The sequence below is a fragment of the Vespula pensylvanica genome, chromosome 8, assembly GCF_014466175.1.
Source record: "Vespula pensylvanica isolate Volc-1 chromosome 8, ASM1446617v1, whole genome shotgun sequence".
Taxonomy (NCBI): domain Eukaryota; kingdom Metazoa; phylum Arthropoda; class Insecta; order Hymenoptera; family Vespidae; genus Vespula; species Vespula pensylvanica.
The window spans coordinates 5,390,026-5,407,552 of NC_057692.1; the positions used below are offsets into that span (position 1 = coordinate 5,390,026).

Below are 17,527 nucleotides of genomic sequence, written 5' to 3' on the forward strand. Positions count from 1 at the left end.
TCGCATTTGCTACAAGAACCAGTTTCTTGAACCCGTGCAAAAAAGTTTTCCCCAACTAAACTGACTACAAATTGATGATTATACATTGAAAAAAGAAAGAAAGAAAGAAAGAAAGAAAGAAAGAAAGAAAGAAAGAAAGTGAGAAAGAAAGAAAGTGAGAAAGAAAGAAAGAAATAAAGAAAGAAAGAAAGAAAGAAAGAAAGAAAGTGAGAAAGAAAGAAAGAATGAAAGAAAGAAAGAAAGAGGATAAATAAGAGGAAAACGTGTTTCTTCTAACACGAATGAAATTAAATTCCATCCTCTTATAATTGTACACTGTCATTTGGTCCCCATTATTGCCTAGATGAACCAGCCTTTACGTATCCTGTATATATATACAATATACATATATACACCTTTGTGTACGCTCCATAAAAAGGAGCATCAGATTGGAAACGTGAATTCTTATCGTCTTGATATTATTTTACGCAGGTTTCGTAGAGAGAGACATACGGCAGATGTTGAGAAAGGAGACAGTAAGGATGGGAAAGATGGCGAATCGTCTCATTCGAGAAAACCGTCCACCGATGAGAATATCGCAGCCAAACCTCGAACTGGCAAGTGGGGAAGATTGCTAGGTAAGATTATAAAAAATGTATTTCATTGGACGTTTTATTGCAAATATATTTTTTTCTTTACAGGTAGTTCCAGTCTGGATTCAGGTAGTGAAACAGGTACAGCCGGGGACACGTTCAAGAGATCGTTAAGTGCACGAGATTCGCGTCCAAGTTCTAGTGCCGGAACGAACAAGGTCTTTCCGAAATTCGGGAAGTTAGGTGGTACGATAGAAGAAACAGGTGGAGGAGATAGTGCTGATAAGGATGGACAACATCAGCAACAACAGCAACAACAACAACAGTCTCAGAATCTTTCGGTAGACTCGAAGCAATTGCAACTTCGACGTCTGGAAAGTTACGATGGTGGTTTGATATCGACTCAGCCTAGTCACGATCGTGAGATTCTTGCGGCGGTATTAGAAGTGAAAGTCGACTTGAAGCTGGAAGTGCAAAGAGTGAATCAAAGACTCGCTAAGATGGAGGACATGCTTCAGACTTTGTTGAGCCGAGTTCCATTGGCTGCAACACCTCCGGGAAGTACGGTCATCTCGCAGCAGCAACAACAGCAGCAGCAGCAACAACAACAACAACAACAGCAACAGCAGCAGCAGCAGCAGCAGCAGCAGAGACCTTTGAATTTCCCATCGAGTAGTTCAGCTCAAAATCAACCGTCCTGCCAAGTGCAAGTGAATCAACAGCAAGTTGTTCCACAAAGTATGCAAACGTCTGAACAGAAGGCGTCTACGAGTACTTCCATGACACCTGGCGAAGGTTATAGAGAGCAACAGCAGCAACAACAACAGCCTATGGAACGTAGTTCAAAGAGTCAAGAACATCATCATCATCATCACCACCATCACCAACAGTCAAAAGATTCGGACAGATTATCGGGTAGTTCCGATTACAAAACTTCCTCGAGAGAAGTTAGCAAAGAACTTCTCGAAAGACTTGCCCAAGCATCAACCTCGAGAGGTGACGACTCGAGTGCACTTGGACCACTCATATTAAGGAAACGAAAAAGTAAATCGCGCAACAAGGGTGCAGCGCCTCTCGCACCTTTAGCTACTCAACCGGTTAGTCCCTCGGAGGCTACGGAAACTACGCAAATGCTCGAATGTACCGACGATCGTGAGGCTAGTGCCAGTGCCGAAAGGACCGAGAGGACCGATAGGTCCGAACGAAAAAGGCCACCACCCAGGCCTAGAGAATATTATTGAAAGTTCTTCCGATCTAATCTTTTCATCCTAATCCTCTATTTCCTCCTCTTCCTTTCGTGATTCTCGATCTGGGTGGATGGCTTCGTTACAATTCAAACAAATTGATCGCGAACCGCGTTAAAAAATAAAAAAAAAACTAACTAACTACACCCTCCCTTTGTCCCAAAGTGACAATAGATCGAGGGACTATCGTTAGGCCAATGAAGTCAGCCTAATTTTCTTCTTTGATCGGACTACGTTTTGTGATCTTACAATCCAACGTTATCATCTACCTTAAAGGACTACTAATATTTTCGCTAGATCGCTTCGCGAAGTGACATTCATTTTGCGCGTACTTTTGAACGAAATTGAATGAAACGAACAGAAAAAAAAAAAAATTAAGGACATGATAATATTATATAAAGTAAATAAACTTATGGAAAGAAAATAGAGGGTTTCAAAAGGGAGAAGTGAAGATGATTCGATGACTCCCAATTCCGCGTGTCTCTTCGAACTAGTATTGAGTTACGTGTGATCATGGAAGAAAGGATCCAATGAATTATCCAACAACTTGCGACGGCTTCTTCGAGAGACATCGAAAATTGTTCCGAGTTATTATCCACGTTATAAGAGCGATGTGCATCGTAGCTTTACACGCATTGACGGCGGATCTATTCGCGAGCATAGATCTTCGTAAAGATCTCGAAATATATTCGATCGAATTGATGCGTTATTTTCTCATCGATGATCTGTTATGCGATCGCATAAAATATTTACAAATAAATATTTAAATACAATAATATTTCAATTGAAATTTTACAAGTTTCTCGTCGTTGTCATCGATACGAATCGATGATATAGATTGTAACGGGACAATCAAATTGTACAATTCGTCTTTTTTTATTTATTTATTTATTTATTTATTTATTTATTTATTTACTTATTTATTTATTTATTTATTTATTTTCAAAAGTTCCTAGATGCATCAAAAATTCTTAAACTATTTTGAAAGTTCAATCGCTCATTTTCGTGACTTTTTAAGCTAATAGTCAAGCTCGTAGTTTTACAAGCTAGGCCTGTACTTTTACAATTTGAAAAAAAGAAAGTAATCTAAAAAGTCACGGAAATAGAGTAATTGATTTTTAAGATTTACTTACGTAATTTTTAATCCATCTAAAAACTTTTGGCCGCGCCCTATAATCAGATCAAAAGGATTGATATTTACTAGAACAATGACGCATCTTCACGATCGTTTTATATTCACGAGAGATCACACGCGAGCACAACTATAGAATATAAGCGTTTGCTTTGATACCACCTATTAATCCGCCGACGTTCATAGGCCGCATTTCTATCTAACTTACGAAAAAAGTGAGATTATCTTCGATCGAAACGCTTGCTACGAAATTAAACAATCGTCATTAAATTTATTGACGGGCGAAGGACCGACGTGCTAATCGAAAAGAAAAGATAAGAAAAGAGAGAATCAAAAAAGAAAGAAGAAAAAACAAACTGAGCTGAATGAAATGAAAAAGAAAAGAAAAAAAAATGGATATAAAAGTAAGGCACGTCGTATTTCGCGAGGAAGCCAAACAGCAATATTATATGTATATATATTGTAATTATGATGTGTATATACTATATTCATATATATATATATATATATATATATATATATATATTTATATTTATTTGCGCGTACTTATGTGGACTCACGTTCGTACGCGTATATATACATATATATATACAAACACAGACATATATATATATATAAGTTGGTCATCGAATTGTTCTTTTACGTTTTCTTTATTTTTTATTTTTCTTTCGTTTCTTGCCTCTCGTGCTTGGACGAGTTCGTCGAAATTGTTGTCAAAAGATTACTAGTAGTAACAATATATTTGAATATCAATTATGAAAACTGAATCTTATAAATTTAATTTTCATTGATTTTTTATTTCTTTTTTGTTTTGTTTTGTTATATCCAAGACTTACATTCGAGACAAATTTAAATTCGATCATTATTCGAAAGTACTTTAAAAGAACGAACTATAACTCTATAACTTGATGTAACTTTAAAGTCATGTACATACATATAAATGTATATATATATATATATATATATATATATATATATATATATATACGTGTAATTATTTTAGAATTCTTCTTCATTTTTTGTCACATAATTAATTCAAAGATGATATATCAAAATTAAGATTTATTAAATATAAATTATATTTATAGTTATGCCATAAATTTTACATTATATTCTTTCTTTTTTATTTCTTTTTTTCTTTTTCTTTTTTTTTTTCTTTTTTTTTTATTTCTTTTTTCTTAATGCAACAAGAAATTAAGTTATAGAGATATATATCGTCGTAGGCTATAATTAAAAGTAATGATATATTTATTCGATAGAGATATTCGAGGATGATTCGTCCAATGAATAATTAACGATGATCCGAACAGAAAGTATAAAAAACGAACGTTTGTCCACATCTAAGCTTGCGTGTACATAATATAAATATAGTTTAAAGAAGAAAGAGAAAGAGAGAGAGAGAGAGAGAGAGAGAGAGAGAGAGAGAGAGAGAGAGAGAGAGAGAGAGAAGAGAAGAAGTAAAATAGTTATCATTTCTCGTGTTATATGTGTATATAAATATATATATATATACATATATATGTGTATATATATATATATATAACACAAAAGAAGAAAAAGATAAAAAACTATCGAAGAATAAAATGATACGAGGACTTTGTTAATTAGATTTTAGACAAATAGACGATATAGCTGGCTCTATCGTAGTTTATATACTTATACGCGAAAGTTTAAAAGCCGTTGACATTTTAGGAAAAAGCTAAGCTAAGAAGCTAACATATTATAATCCCAAATCGATCGACTCAATGGTGCGCAGGTTTTTCGTGCCCAGTTTTTATCGGGCGAGTCGTACACGCATACATATACATATACACATATACATACACATGCACACATATTCTATTTACGAAAAGTTTACTCGACTTGCAATTACAATCGTGTCATTAACAAATAAGATGCAAATCTTATAGTAATCTTATGCGAATGCCGTTTCATAATTTCCTATGATCGGAATTTATCGGAATCGTTCGTCGATGTTCAAGATCGTTTAACGGCTTTCACGTCTCCCTCTCTCTTTCTAATCACAAATCTAATCATGAATCTAATAATTCGTTGTTTTCCTCATTTTTGTTTACATTCAATCGTTTCATCGAACGAATAAAAATTAGAATAGACGTGCGTGAAATAAACAAAATTATCTAATATATGCCTAAAACTAATTCGTCCAATAATTAGAATTACACATTGAACATAATTCGTTACCACTAATCGGTCGGAATCAACGAATTTAATCTGTGAAAATAGGAACAACGATGTGAGTGATAAATGGACGTGTTTATTGGAACAGCAATAAAAATGGCAACAATAAAGGTAATAAGAGAAGTTAAAATAAAAGAAAATTCGTTGAATAATTAAGATTTAATAACGTTATTACATTTTTAACGTAACTTGTATCTTTAAAATCAGGATATATAAAAGGCACGCGTGCGTGTGGAACGATAAATAAAAAAAAAAAAAAGAAAAAAAAATAGGAAACAAAAAGCAAGTTTTTTCAATCGCCGATCGATTAATTATTGCATCTCGCGCGAGTTATTTGAAATCGCGAAAGGGGGATCTGCTCTGTTTGCTGTCTGAATATACTATCTCGATTTTTGACTATCTCGTTTATCTTTTTTTTTATTAATTTTTTTTTTTTTTTTATAGCATCAGCATTTTCGTTTTTCCACGTCAAAGGACACGGATATTGAAATCGATCATCGACTCGCCATCGTCCAACTCGAATACATAAAAAGAGGTAAAGGTATGATAGAAAATTGAAAAAAAAAAAAAAAGAAAAAGGGAGGAATAATTTATATTATTTTATTCGTTAAAATTCGTTATCGTTGATATTAACGAATAAACATTTATTATCATCGTTAATATTGTTAACCCTTTATAACACCATATATCTCAGGTTAAACACTTATATATATGTATGTGTGTGCGTTTAACAAAATATTTTAATCATTTTTTTCTTTCTTTTTTTTTGTGAGATCTTATTTCATTTATATTACCACGAACTTAATTATTACTTTTGCTATTTTTAAGATTATTTTTACAAAATGTGATTTGATAAAGGAAGATCGATTAGATAAGGAAATAAAATTTAATCCTTTGCACTCGAAAGACGATCCTTAGTAGCTATTTGATTTGATACAGTAACTCGAATGATGAATAAGGGGTGATTATAACTGATTTATGAATAGTTATGTTTTCTCTTGTATATTATTCTAAATTATGTAAAATTGATGGATTTTATCGGTCGAACAAATACACGTGAACATATTACTTCATGCGAAAAACTCTCAAGTAATGGTATAAGCCATTTTTTTGTGAGTTAGTAAATATCTATAATTAATTCCTAACTTTTATATAATCTTGTAAAAAAAGGAAAAACGTTCGCTAAGTCACTTGAAATACGTCAATTTTTTCTCGGAAAAGATTCGACTCTGTATTTCCCTATATAGAAAAAAACTTCACAGTGCAAAGGATTAATTAAATATAACATATTTGATAAACGAGATGATTGGAATGATTTATTTAGATGATCGATCCAACCTTTGAAATTCTCGATTATCGATTTATAACTCGATTATTGATTAATACAGATAGTCATGCTAGCGCCAATTTCCAAATTTATATCTGAAACAAACTTGAAAACACTATTCTCTTATTTTTTAACATAGTAACTTCGTGTCAGAATTTTTGCTATGTATAATTTTATTGTATTAGACATGACAAAAAATTGGCATATAGAGGGTTAACTTTTAAAAAAGAAAATTATCAAGAAAGAGAGAGAAGGAGAGAGGGAAAATGATTTTACAAAACTTGTGCGATAAACAAATAAACAAATTGATTTTCACTTAAACAAGGCAAATATTAATAGTGCAGATTGTTGTCGAGATTGAAGTTGAGATAATAAGAAGATGTGATATTAGGAGTTTTTATATATATATCAAGCCACTTTGCTATAATTCATATTTGCAAATATGAATTATTATAGTATTGCACTATTGCAATAATTCGGAAACATAAAAAATTTAATTAAATGAATAAATAAAAAGACGAACGAATATCCGTCGAATTGATACTGAGTATTGATAATATTATATTACGAACGGCTAATGCAATTGAATTTATTATTTTTTACAATCGCTATTCGTGAATATTTGCTTCAAAATTCACACACACACAACACACACAAAAACATTCCATTAAATATTACGTTTAAAGCGAAAACTGCATCATCAACCGTTAACAAGTGATATAAAAAATGATATATCAAATATATATATTTATTATCGTCATCGTCATCATTATTATTATTACTATTATTATTATTACTATTATTATTATTATTGTTGTTGTTTTTGCTGTTGTTGTTGTAGTTATTCTTCTTCTTCTTATTATTATTAGTATTATTATTATTATTACTATTACCATCATTATTATTATCATTATCATTATTATTATTATTATTATTGTTGTTATTAGTATTGTTATTGTTATCATTATCATCATCATCATTATAATCGTTTTTTAAATTACTTTGTGGCTGTCGAAAAAACCCTCGAAGTGTAGTGTGAGTTGATCAACGAAAATCGATAAAAAATATAAAACATGGACATGTGTGTATATGTGTGTATGTATGTATGTATGTATGTTCGTATGTATGAATGATTGAACGAATGAATGAATGAATGAATGAATGAATGAATGAATGAATGAATGAATGGATTAATTAATTAATTGATTAATTAATTAATTTATGAAGAAATGCATGCATGTATGCATGCATGCATATGTGAATGAATGAATAAACGTATGCATGCATGTTTGTAGACAAACGATATGAAAAGAAACACGATCGAATCGCTGGCGATAAAAAAAAAATATTCTATGTCGATGTTACGCGCGAAAGATTAGAAAAAGACAAATTTTTATCTATCTATTAACTAGCAATAATATCTTTGAAATCGTCATGTTCGGAATCGTCATGTTCATAATTTCTTCAAACTTGCCTCCTATCGGATTTCAAAGCGACAGATTTGAATCGATTCGTGTATTCGAGCGAGTACTTTGTAAAGTAAAAAAAGAAAAAAGAAAGGAAGAAAGAAAAAAAATCGAATTTGTCTAATCGATTCTTTATCTCGTTCGAAGTCGTGTCAATCATAAATCTTTTCTGTCGCATAAATCCTTGCTTCACACCTCGAGGGATCGATGGATCGGTCGAATCCGAACGAATACAAGATCATTGAAAAGTTCTCGAGAAATTTATATGTAATTATAACGAAATCTATTTTTATTCTTTTATTTTATTTAATTTATTTATCTTTTTTTCTCGAATAACGGACCAAATCACTTTTTATTTCATATGAGAAGTAACGTATCTGATTAATTAAAATTTATTATGGTTAAAAAAATATTTGGATGAATAATAAAAATATTTGCCAAGCAATTTGATTAGCATCTCGTGAACTTTTCAAAGACGTGTACGCATATGCATATGTAAAAGAAAAAAGAGCAAAAAATGTCGCAGAATCTCTCACGTCCTGTTCTCGTTTTGAAAAAGAAATCAATGAAAGAAAAAGAAAAAGGAAAATTAATAATAATCTTCTCGTTCGTTCGTGTCTTCCCGATTTTATTTGTTAGCGATCTTCGCACGTAGTTTATCCTTCTTTTTTCCACAAAACAACGAACAAAGATGGAAAAAAATAATCAAGCACGGAGAGTAAAAGTAAAAAGGAAAACAACTCGAATTAAAAAATAAATAAATAAATAAATAAATAAAAGAAAAAAGATTGAAAGAAATTCGCATCCTTCGATCTCGATAAAGGAATTAATTTGTTGAATATAAAACGCGAAGTGTGTTCAAATTTGTATTGCTTCAAATATCACTACCAATCAAAGTCAACATAATCTAAAAAAGCAAAGGAGAGTTTAACAGACGCCATTTTGAATTAATGTTAGTCTTATAGTTATCATACACATACACATACAAAAAACACGACGAATAGGACGATAAAAATTAATTAATTAATGAGATAATGAATTATTATTATGTAATTATTATTACTGTTATTATTATTATTATTATTGTTGTTGTTGTTATTTTTATTTTTATTATTATTATTATTATTATTATTATTATATGAATACATTCATTAATAAATTATATATATATCTTATATGTATATATAAATATATATATATATACATATATAATTAATTTATTAATTATTACAGTCTTCTCCGTCTTGCGAGGATTTACAAATTTTATCTGTAAGACACGTACGGCGATCGAAGACTCTCATATACAATTTACGACGACGACAGCGATCGTAACGACGATCGAAGAAGCCGTGATGTAATAATATGTATCGAATTTTTCGAGGAAAACAAAAGTGATCACAAGAGTCTAATAGTAGTTTAATCGAAAGGAATTAAAAAAAAATCACAAAGATTATATATATATATACATACATATATATATATACATAAATATATTATTATTATTATTATTATTATTATTATTATTATTATTATTATTACTATTACTACTACTATTACTACTACTACTATTACTACTAACTACTACTATTATCACTATACTACTACTACTAGAAGGGGGGAATTTTTGCTATAACTACCACTTCGTCCATTTTTCTATATGGGCAGTTCGTTGCACTGTAATCAGCCCTCGGCCTTGTAAATTTTATCCTTGTCATTTCCAAAGAAACAAAAAAAGAAAGAAAGAAAAGAAAAAATAAAAGAGAAAGAGAAAGGTAGGAAAGTAAACGAATTATGAAGAAAATAATATTCGAGCCCCCAATTGCGGAGTGCCAATGCACTGATATACATATTTTTCTTTTTCTTTTTTAGAGTAGAAGTTGTGAATAAGGGGAAAGGAGGAATACGCGTAGATGTCGATCGATTATTCTCTTTTCCATTTTTCAAAATGTCGACTCGACGTTAAAAATCGATCGTCGCGTTAATAAACAAAAGAAAAAAAAAAGAAAAAAAAGAACAAAATACAATAAAATAATAAAAAAATAACTTTCAATGGACATAATGCACTCCGAATGCGGGGGTACGATTCTTACGAAACTTTGCGAATTTAATCGTGCGATCTGTGAAGTCGAAAGAAACGCGGGGGAAAGAATAAAAAAAAGAAGTGAAAGATCCCACGCAAGGGATTTTGGCCATTTTCAATTGTGGCGATCGTTGACGAGCGAATTTCCGAGGCTTCGATAGTGTGTTATGATCCTTTTAATGAAACCATAATTTTTTTATCGAAAAAAGGAATAGAGTACAGTAAAAGAGAGAGAAAGAGAGAGAGAGATTTTTAAATACAGATCATTTGTGATATTTCTTTGTTTCTTTTTAATCTTTTATTCTTACAATGTATTGAAAAGGAAGACGTTTCGATTGAAACGAAACACCGAATAATCCCTCGTGATAAATAATAAAAATAAGAAAGTAAAAGAAGAAAATGAAAGAAAAAAGAAAAGAAAAGAAAAGTATTAAGAGAAAAGCCTCGTTCAGGATGAGCAATTAATTCGCCGAAAGACTGAAGGTGCTGAAGATATAGAGAGCGAGCTCGTCCTTGAAAAATATCCTCGTCAATGACCGCTCGAAACACCGTTGAAAAATCAAATTGTAGCATCGAACAAAGCCTGGCTAGAATACTCAATGAGATACTGCTTTCGAACTTATAATAAAAAAAGATCAAAATTGATAACAAGTATTTTATTCGTCGACTACCCACGCATTTCCGTAAATATATAGTAAGTTTGTTATATTATTATCACAATGATAATGTATAATCACATCTTTAGTATGGAACATTACTACACAATTTTATGAGCAATATTGTTTTAATAGATTTTTTTCTAGGCTCTACGAGTGACAATTTTCTTTTTATTTCGTAACCAATAAAAAAGAAAAAGAGAATAACTCTCATCGTAATCTCGAATTACGTGTATATCTTAAGAGATCAATCATCGAGAAATCGTTTTAACTCCTACAATAAAAATTCATTTCTCGTAATACGGCATATGAGAATCGTCGAAAGTATAAGAAAAATACACATCGACGTGAATTTCTTTCCTTTGTGAATCTCGTAACGAGATTACTTAATTAACTAGTACTTTTCCAGCACGTGAATGTAAAATCCAGGATTCTTTATCATATCCATTGGTTTAAAATCAGCGTATATCGTATGTTTTGCTTTAAATCGAAATGCTTCTGCAAGCATATCGCTAAAAACGTTCAATCTGTGAGGATAATATGATAACCTAAATTCGTTAACGTTTTCTGAATTGTTTTTGTTTGTTTTTTCGTCGATAGTAATCATATAGTCCAGAGTCACGATTGCTGGTTTGCCTGATATGAATAGTACTGATGTTTTTATATTAGTCATGTGTCGACTCTGAAAAAGATGTATATTATCATTATTATTATTATTATTATAAAAAAATTATTATCGTATTAAAAAAATTATCTTAACGATACTCACGTTATAGTATATACATTTGGGTGGTGTGCTACCGGTTTGTATAATATAATCGTAATTCCTGTGATCGATCAGAAACAATCCACCTGGTTTGACACAACGTTCGAAGTTAGCAAAGGCTTGTCTAAAAAATAAATAATATAAAAGAGATTAGGTATATAAAGAATATTATTTATTTATTTATTGAAAATCGTGAAATTATTTATGTAGATAATTTACTTTTGCTCTCTCTGATCGCCAAAGGAGTCGGGCATGTGTGCAAAACTATTTCCAAGGCAAATAACAGCATCGAAACCGTCTCCAATTAAATGACTGATATCCTTATATAATGTCAACCAATTTGCTTCCTCGATCACTAAAGAAGAAAAAAAATAAATCGAATCAGAAAGATAAGAAGAAAGAAAATTATTTGTTATCGAATCAGAAGAAAGTTATCAAAGATTTATTAACAATTATTATAAAAAAAAAAAAAAAAAAAAAAAAAAAAAAAAAAAAAAAAAAAAAAAAAAATGATGAAACAGTAGTTTGCGATAAAGATTGACCTCTGTCGATAACATACCGACCCTTTCCTTAATAATATTTATCTACTCAGTAGATAAGAAAGTACGATATGCATATAATAGAAATATTTTCATCAAGCACAATAACGGATAAATATTATCTCATAGTAGACATTTCACAATAATCTCGCAAGTGTCTTCATGACGAATCGATCACAAGATCTATTGAAATTTCTTTAGAATTCAATTTTAATTTCTGTTTTAATTGAAAAATTAAATTTCTTTTCATTTTTAAAATTTCTACTTACAGAACGTAATATCAAAAAAAAAAAAAAAAAAAAGAAAAAGAAAGATTCGAATGAACGAAGAAAAAATTTGCGAACGATAAATAAGAATTTACGAAGATATCTTTCTTACCCCAATTATCGAAAGCTGGTTCCTTTCTTCTCTCCCATCTGGACTTGAGAGCATATTTGAGCATTTTATCGGAAGCATCAACGCTGACGACCTCGAAGCCTTCTTCAAGGAGCATTACCGAATCTACGCCTGTACCACAGGCAACATCCAAGATTCTATGGCAACCTTTCTTCTTAAGGAGACCCACCAAAAAGTCCCGATAATTTTGTGTCCTCTGATTTTTATCGCCGATGAAAACTTCCCATACTTTGGCAGCTTTTCCATCGGCATATTGATCTCTTACACCCTCCGCTGGTGTACCGAGCGAACGTGTTAAAAAGACGGAATCCACCATCCTGATACTTTGTTTTTTGATATTCAAATATAACTGGAAAAGAAAATGAAAGATCAGTTTTTCTTACGAAATTTTTACTATCTCTCTCTCTCTCTCTCTCTCTCTTCCCATATATATATATATATATATATATATATATATGTATGTATGTATGTATATATATATCGATTTCACTTTCTCTCGTTGATCTATTAAAAAAAAAAAAATCATTCTATCGAGCGATAACCTAAAAGTTCAAAGAGAAACAACAAAATTTATTTAATTTTTTCTTTCTATCCTATCATTGTATAACACAAACAAATTTTTTCTTTTTTTTTTTTTTTTTCTTACTTTTTTCTTACGATAATATGCATATATGTCTCCGATAGAAAGAAATAACACGTAAATTTCGTTCTATCTATAATTTTAAATTCAAATAATCCGCGCTTCGCCTATCAATCATTAATTTCATAGAAATCATTCCACTATTAAAAACTCATCGTTAGATTAAGAAACGTTAATCGATTGAAGTGCACGCTTCATTGGTCTCAATTCAAAAAAAAAAAAAATAATTCTATTCAAGTGTATTCAATGATATTTCGAAAAACAGTAAGTGATTTGATATTATCATACATTGGGATTATCCGTATGAATTATCGAAAATTTGTATATTTTTAAGAACCACTTGTGTGCGTGCCTCAAAATTATCTTTTCGTGTTAATTATCTTACACTTTATCGCGTCATCTTTAATAGTAAATATTAACATCTTTTACACTTACTGCATGAATAAATAAGATGATATTTTTCAACTTATCATTATATCGCAAATATTATCATACATACTCAATGATTTTTAAATAAAAAAAAAAAAAAAATGAAAATCATCTAAATCACGTAATATCTTATATATTCGCAAACAAGTCATTAACATAATAATAATAGATCATTATTATGAAATAAAACTGATCGATAAACGATTGTTTAATTTAACAATAAATCAATGATTAATTTGATTAGGATACTTTCTGAATTTATTTCGATATAAGATCCAAGCACTAATTGTAAAAATAAAAAGTATTGATTTTTTGTGAAAAAAATATTGAAAGAATAAAATTAAAAAAAAAAAAAAAAGAAAAAAAAAAGAAAATGTTTTTTTGATTTATAACGTTTGGATTTCGTACCTATATGTTCTCGTTAAATATTGTCCACTTACGATACTTGTTTATTTCTTTCTGATATTGATATTATTACGATAAGAACTAAGAAATTTTGTGAAAACTTCACTGAATCTTGATGAAAACTGAAGAATCAAATGCTCACCAGACACTTATATATACTCTGACAAATTGACACTCTCTTGCGTTGCGTGTAATGAATATATGTTAATCACGAATGATCGATTCGTAATATGATGTAATAATTTCCTTTTCTTACTAGATCAATCTTACGCTTGATAAAATGTTTTTGAATACGTAATAATGTTCTTTTTTTTTTTCTAAAACGAAGTGTAATCTTTCAAAATAATTCTACAGAAAAATATATTTAAATTATCAAGTTTTGATATCAATGCGCATCGTATGCATGTAACAACAAATTAACCAATTTTTCAACTTTCGGGATAAAAATGATTACAGAAGGAGATAGGCTCGCGCGCGCGCGATTTTTAACCGAGTAACATCACCCTTTTTGAACTTCAAAAATGATTCATTTCTATTTATAACTTATATTAAGCTTTATTAAAACAGAGTCAAAAATTCATTTTCAAATAAATTAATTATACATTTGATATTATATTTTATATCGAAAGACGAACTACCATACAGTCTTTATCAACATAATATGTTTACTTTTCAGATAAATATCTAATATAGGAAACTTATTTATATTTATGTTATGATAATTCTGCCTTGTGCTAATCAAATAAAACGTATAGCAATATGATATTGTAATATAAAAAATATACTTGCAATAAAATACAGAATACATATAAGAGTTTATTTCTAAACTTTATTCACAATACAAATGTTAAACTTAATAGAGATTACAAATAAATATACTTGAAACGTATGTCCCTTGAAAATTATAAAAATCATTTTTGAAAATTCAATATACAATGTATTACTGTAAATTCTACAGAGTAATACTAAAAGAATAATGTATCTGAATTAATGCTAAATCATGTCGTTTGTAATATTCACACATAGGCAAATGAAGCACACGATGTGACAGATTAAATTCACTTGATCTATATATATATATAAATATTTATATGTTATCAAGTATCCCATATGTTATAACATTAACAATTTAAGTACAATTTTCTACTTCTCGCTTTAACATACCGTTCATCCATGTTAAAGTTTTAAAATTGTGATTTTAAAAGAAATTATCCTTAAATTGACATAAAGTTCTATAGAGAAAGGACTTCAACTACATAGTATTTGCTTAGATAATAATCGATACAATCTCTCTAAATTGGCAGTTTTTTTGTAGTTTAATATTCTTTCGAGATAAACACAACTTAACGAAGTAACACAAGCGGATGATCTCAGAATATATTATTTGATGTGGTAATGATTCTGTGAAAATTAAAAACTCAATAACATATTTAATATATCTCTTAAACGAAATTTTAATTCTTAAATAATCTATTCAATAATCTTCCTTTCAAATTATATAAATCTGTAAAAGTTGTAAAATTATTTTATTATCTTCCAATGTAACCTCTAATTTTAAAATAGACAAAAGATCGATCTTTCATAATCTATTATATTAAGTCACATATACCGAAATTATTATTTTACTAAAGTCATTAAATTATTTATTTAGCAATGTACAGATTCTGATGCATTCGTGCTATATTAAAAAGTAGTGTGATTAAGGTATGATTTTTATGAATAATGTAGGTTTTTTTTTTACAAATCAAATTTACCACAAGCACATCATGAATTATGCGCAAATGTTTAGAATGTGCATAATAATTCATCTCTGTAACTGCGAAACAGTTTCTTAAAAACACTAGTGGGGTGTTGTTTATTTCTTTGTTTTGAAACTATTTTAATATTGGATGAATCTTAAACTATATCACTCAATTGTAGTTATTCTCTCTCTGCATCCTTATGTGCGATCCATTGCAGACATTCCTACCCTCATATATTTTTTAAATCATCAGGTAGTTCATTTTTAGGATGTTTGTTCTCAAAATGTTGCTTGTAAGTCTTTGGATCTGGCATCTGAGCCTAATAAAATAATGATAAAACATAATTTCATTTAGATACAACTGTAAAATTTTTACTTAAATTATAAATAATATCTAATATTCTTACCTTGCAAACCGAACATACATGAACTAATGCTTTCTGCGCTGCCTTTTTTTGTTCATTCGCACTATGTCCTTGTTGTTTCTTTACTTTAGCAGCTTTTTCTGCTGCTTTTGCTTGGGATTGTATTTTTTGTTGTCCACGTGCCATTCTGTATCAGAAACATATAGATTTATTATGAATAAATTATATAAATATTTTTGTAGATCAAAGAAATACAAATTCACGCGAGAAAAGCATAAGATCTGATACTTTTCAATAATTATTATTCAATCATTATGATAATCAATTAAAACTTATTTTATTGCACACCTTTTGAAACACCTTTAATAAAAGAGCAGTCAACCTAAAAAAATATATAACTGAAATACCAGCTGTATAATCACATATATGAATGATCTGTTAGAAATCATTCCCATAATAAAAAGGTATTAATATTTATTTGTATGTTCGATCGTCTTCTAATCTTAATACATAACAATGACAAGATTTCATACATGGAACAAGCAAACTTTCTAGAAATGTTTTATAGAGCAGATCGAACGAATAAAATCACATACCTGCCAGAACTAAAATGAACGTATTGGATCCTTTCTTCGTTGATGAAGTCAAATTTATTCGTTTAAAAAAAACAAATGGCAGAAATCTCGAGATCTCCTTTGAAAAGAAATTTTTTATGCGTTATGTATCGCGTAATTTTTGTTAGAAAAATTTAGAAAATGATCGAAGTGAAAGAAAAATTATTCGAAATACTGTAAGTTCTCTTTGAAAGTGTACACGTTCTCCGATGGTCTCGTAGAAACGAGTACGTACATATGTATATACATATATACATACACAAACGTGAAATAATCCAGAGAATCGTGAAACGCGGATGCGCTACAAAGTGTTAAGAAAGACCTCGAAGAGACAATTCGCGATTTGTGTCTTTTCACTCTCTTTACCTTTCTTCTTTTTATTTCATTAACACTATAAATTCTTTTCGACGTTGTTATTATTAAATATTATATTAAATTGTTAACGTTGCAAAAAAAGAAATATTTTGCTTAGCTTTAGCATATAGAATTTCATTCGACGATATACAATAAGATGCGCTCTACACTCGCTTCTGCGTAAAACCATGCTAAAAAGTGACCAATCAACCACGGATCAACCATTCTCTTCTGGGGTCAATGCACTCCTATAATTCATTACTGAATGATTTCATATAAAATTTGTTTTAATTATAATAATATTATTTTTTTTTTAAATATTAATTTTTTATAGAATTCAAAATTTTTTTTCTGTAACTATATGCAGCCATCTTCATTGTTAATTATTATTTTCTCCGCGTACACGTCTCTTTTTTATTACGTAGTTCTATCTCTTTATAGAAATTTTTCTCTTTCTTTTTTATTATCCTTTAATATATTTTCTTCAATCATCTTTTTATATCGGGAACTTTCATCTTTAAATAATATTTTTTAAATAATATTCATAGAAATTCGGTCTTATATAGTAATCGATTGTAATCCTAAAAATCCACCTATCAGTG

At 29.6% G+C, this 17,527-nt stretch overlaps 3 protein-coding genes across 12 annotated transcripts in view; 1 reads left to right on the plus strand and 2 right to left on the minus strand.

Annotated features, from left to right (window-relative positions):
• LOC122631347 (potassium voltage-gated channel protein eag) overlaps positions 1-3,729 on the plus strand; it is a 76,924-nt gene extending 73,195 nt beyond the window's left edge. For all 7 annotated transcript variants that reach the window (XM_043816934.1, XM_043816938.1, XM_043816936.1 and 4 more), the window contains 2 exons: positions 472-617; positions 681-3,729. In XM_043816934.1, coding sequence (XP_043672869.1) covers positions 472-617; positions 681-1,813 — 1,279 coding nt within the window. In that variant the 3' untranslated portion in view covers positions 1,814-3,729. The remainder of the gene's footprint in view (positions 1-471; positions 618-680) is intronic.
• A 6,932-nt stretch (positions 3,730-10,661) lies between these two features.
• Positions 10,662-14,009, minus strand: LOC122631351 (glycine N-methyltransferase). Its single transcript, XM_043816945.1, has 5 exons — positions 13,855-14,009; positions 12,360-12,726; positions 11,662-11,797; positions 11,446-11,566; positions 10,662-11,358 (listed from the first exon to the last, which is right to left on the minus strand). Exons 2-5 carry the CDS (start codon positions 12,691-12,693, stop codon positions 11,071-11,073), a joined length of 879 nt encoding a protein of 292 aa, XP_043672880.1. The 5' UTR covers positions 12,694-12,726; positions 13,855-14,009; the 3' UTR covers positions 10,662-11,070.
• Positions 14,010-14,647: 638 nt separating this feature from the next.
• On the minus strand, positions 14,648-17,100 carry LOC122631352 (zinc finger protein 706-like). Of its 4 annotated transcripts, XM_043816947.1 has the most exons (5): positions 16,831-17,100; positions 16,554-16,650; positions 16,306-16,339; positions 16,000-16,144; positions 14,648-15,912 (listed from the first exon to the last, which is right to left on the minus strand). In XM_043816947.1, exons 4-5 carry the CDS (start codon positions 16,141-16,143, stop codon positions 15,823-15,825), a joined length of 234 nt encoding a protein of 77 aa, XP_043672882.1. In that variant the 5' UTR covers position 16,144; positions 16,306-16,339; positions 16,554-16,650; positions 16,831-17,100; the 3' UTR covers positions 14,648-15,822. The 4 variants fall into 4 exon arrangements, with proteins under 4 accessions (XP_043672882.1, XP_043672885.1, XP_043672884.1 ...); XM_043816950.1 differs by lacking the exon at positions 16,306-16,339 and having other exon boundaries at positions 16,938-17,099; XM_043816949.1 differs by lacking the exon at positions 16,306-16,339 and having other exon boundaries at positions 16,831-17,099.
• Positions 17,101-17,527: the final 427 nt, after the last annotated feature.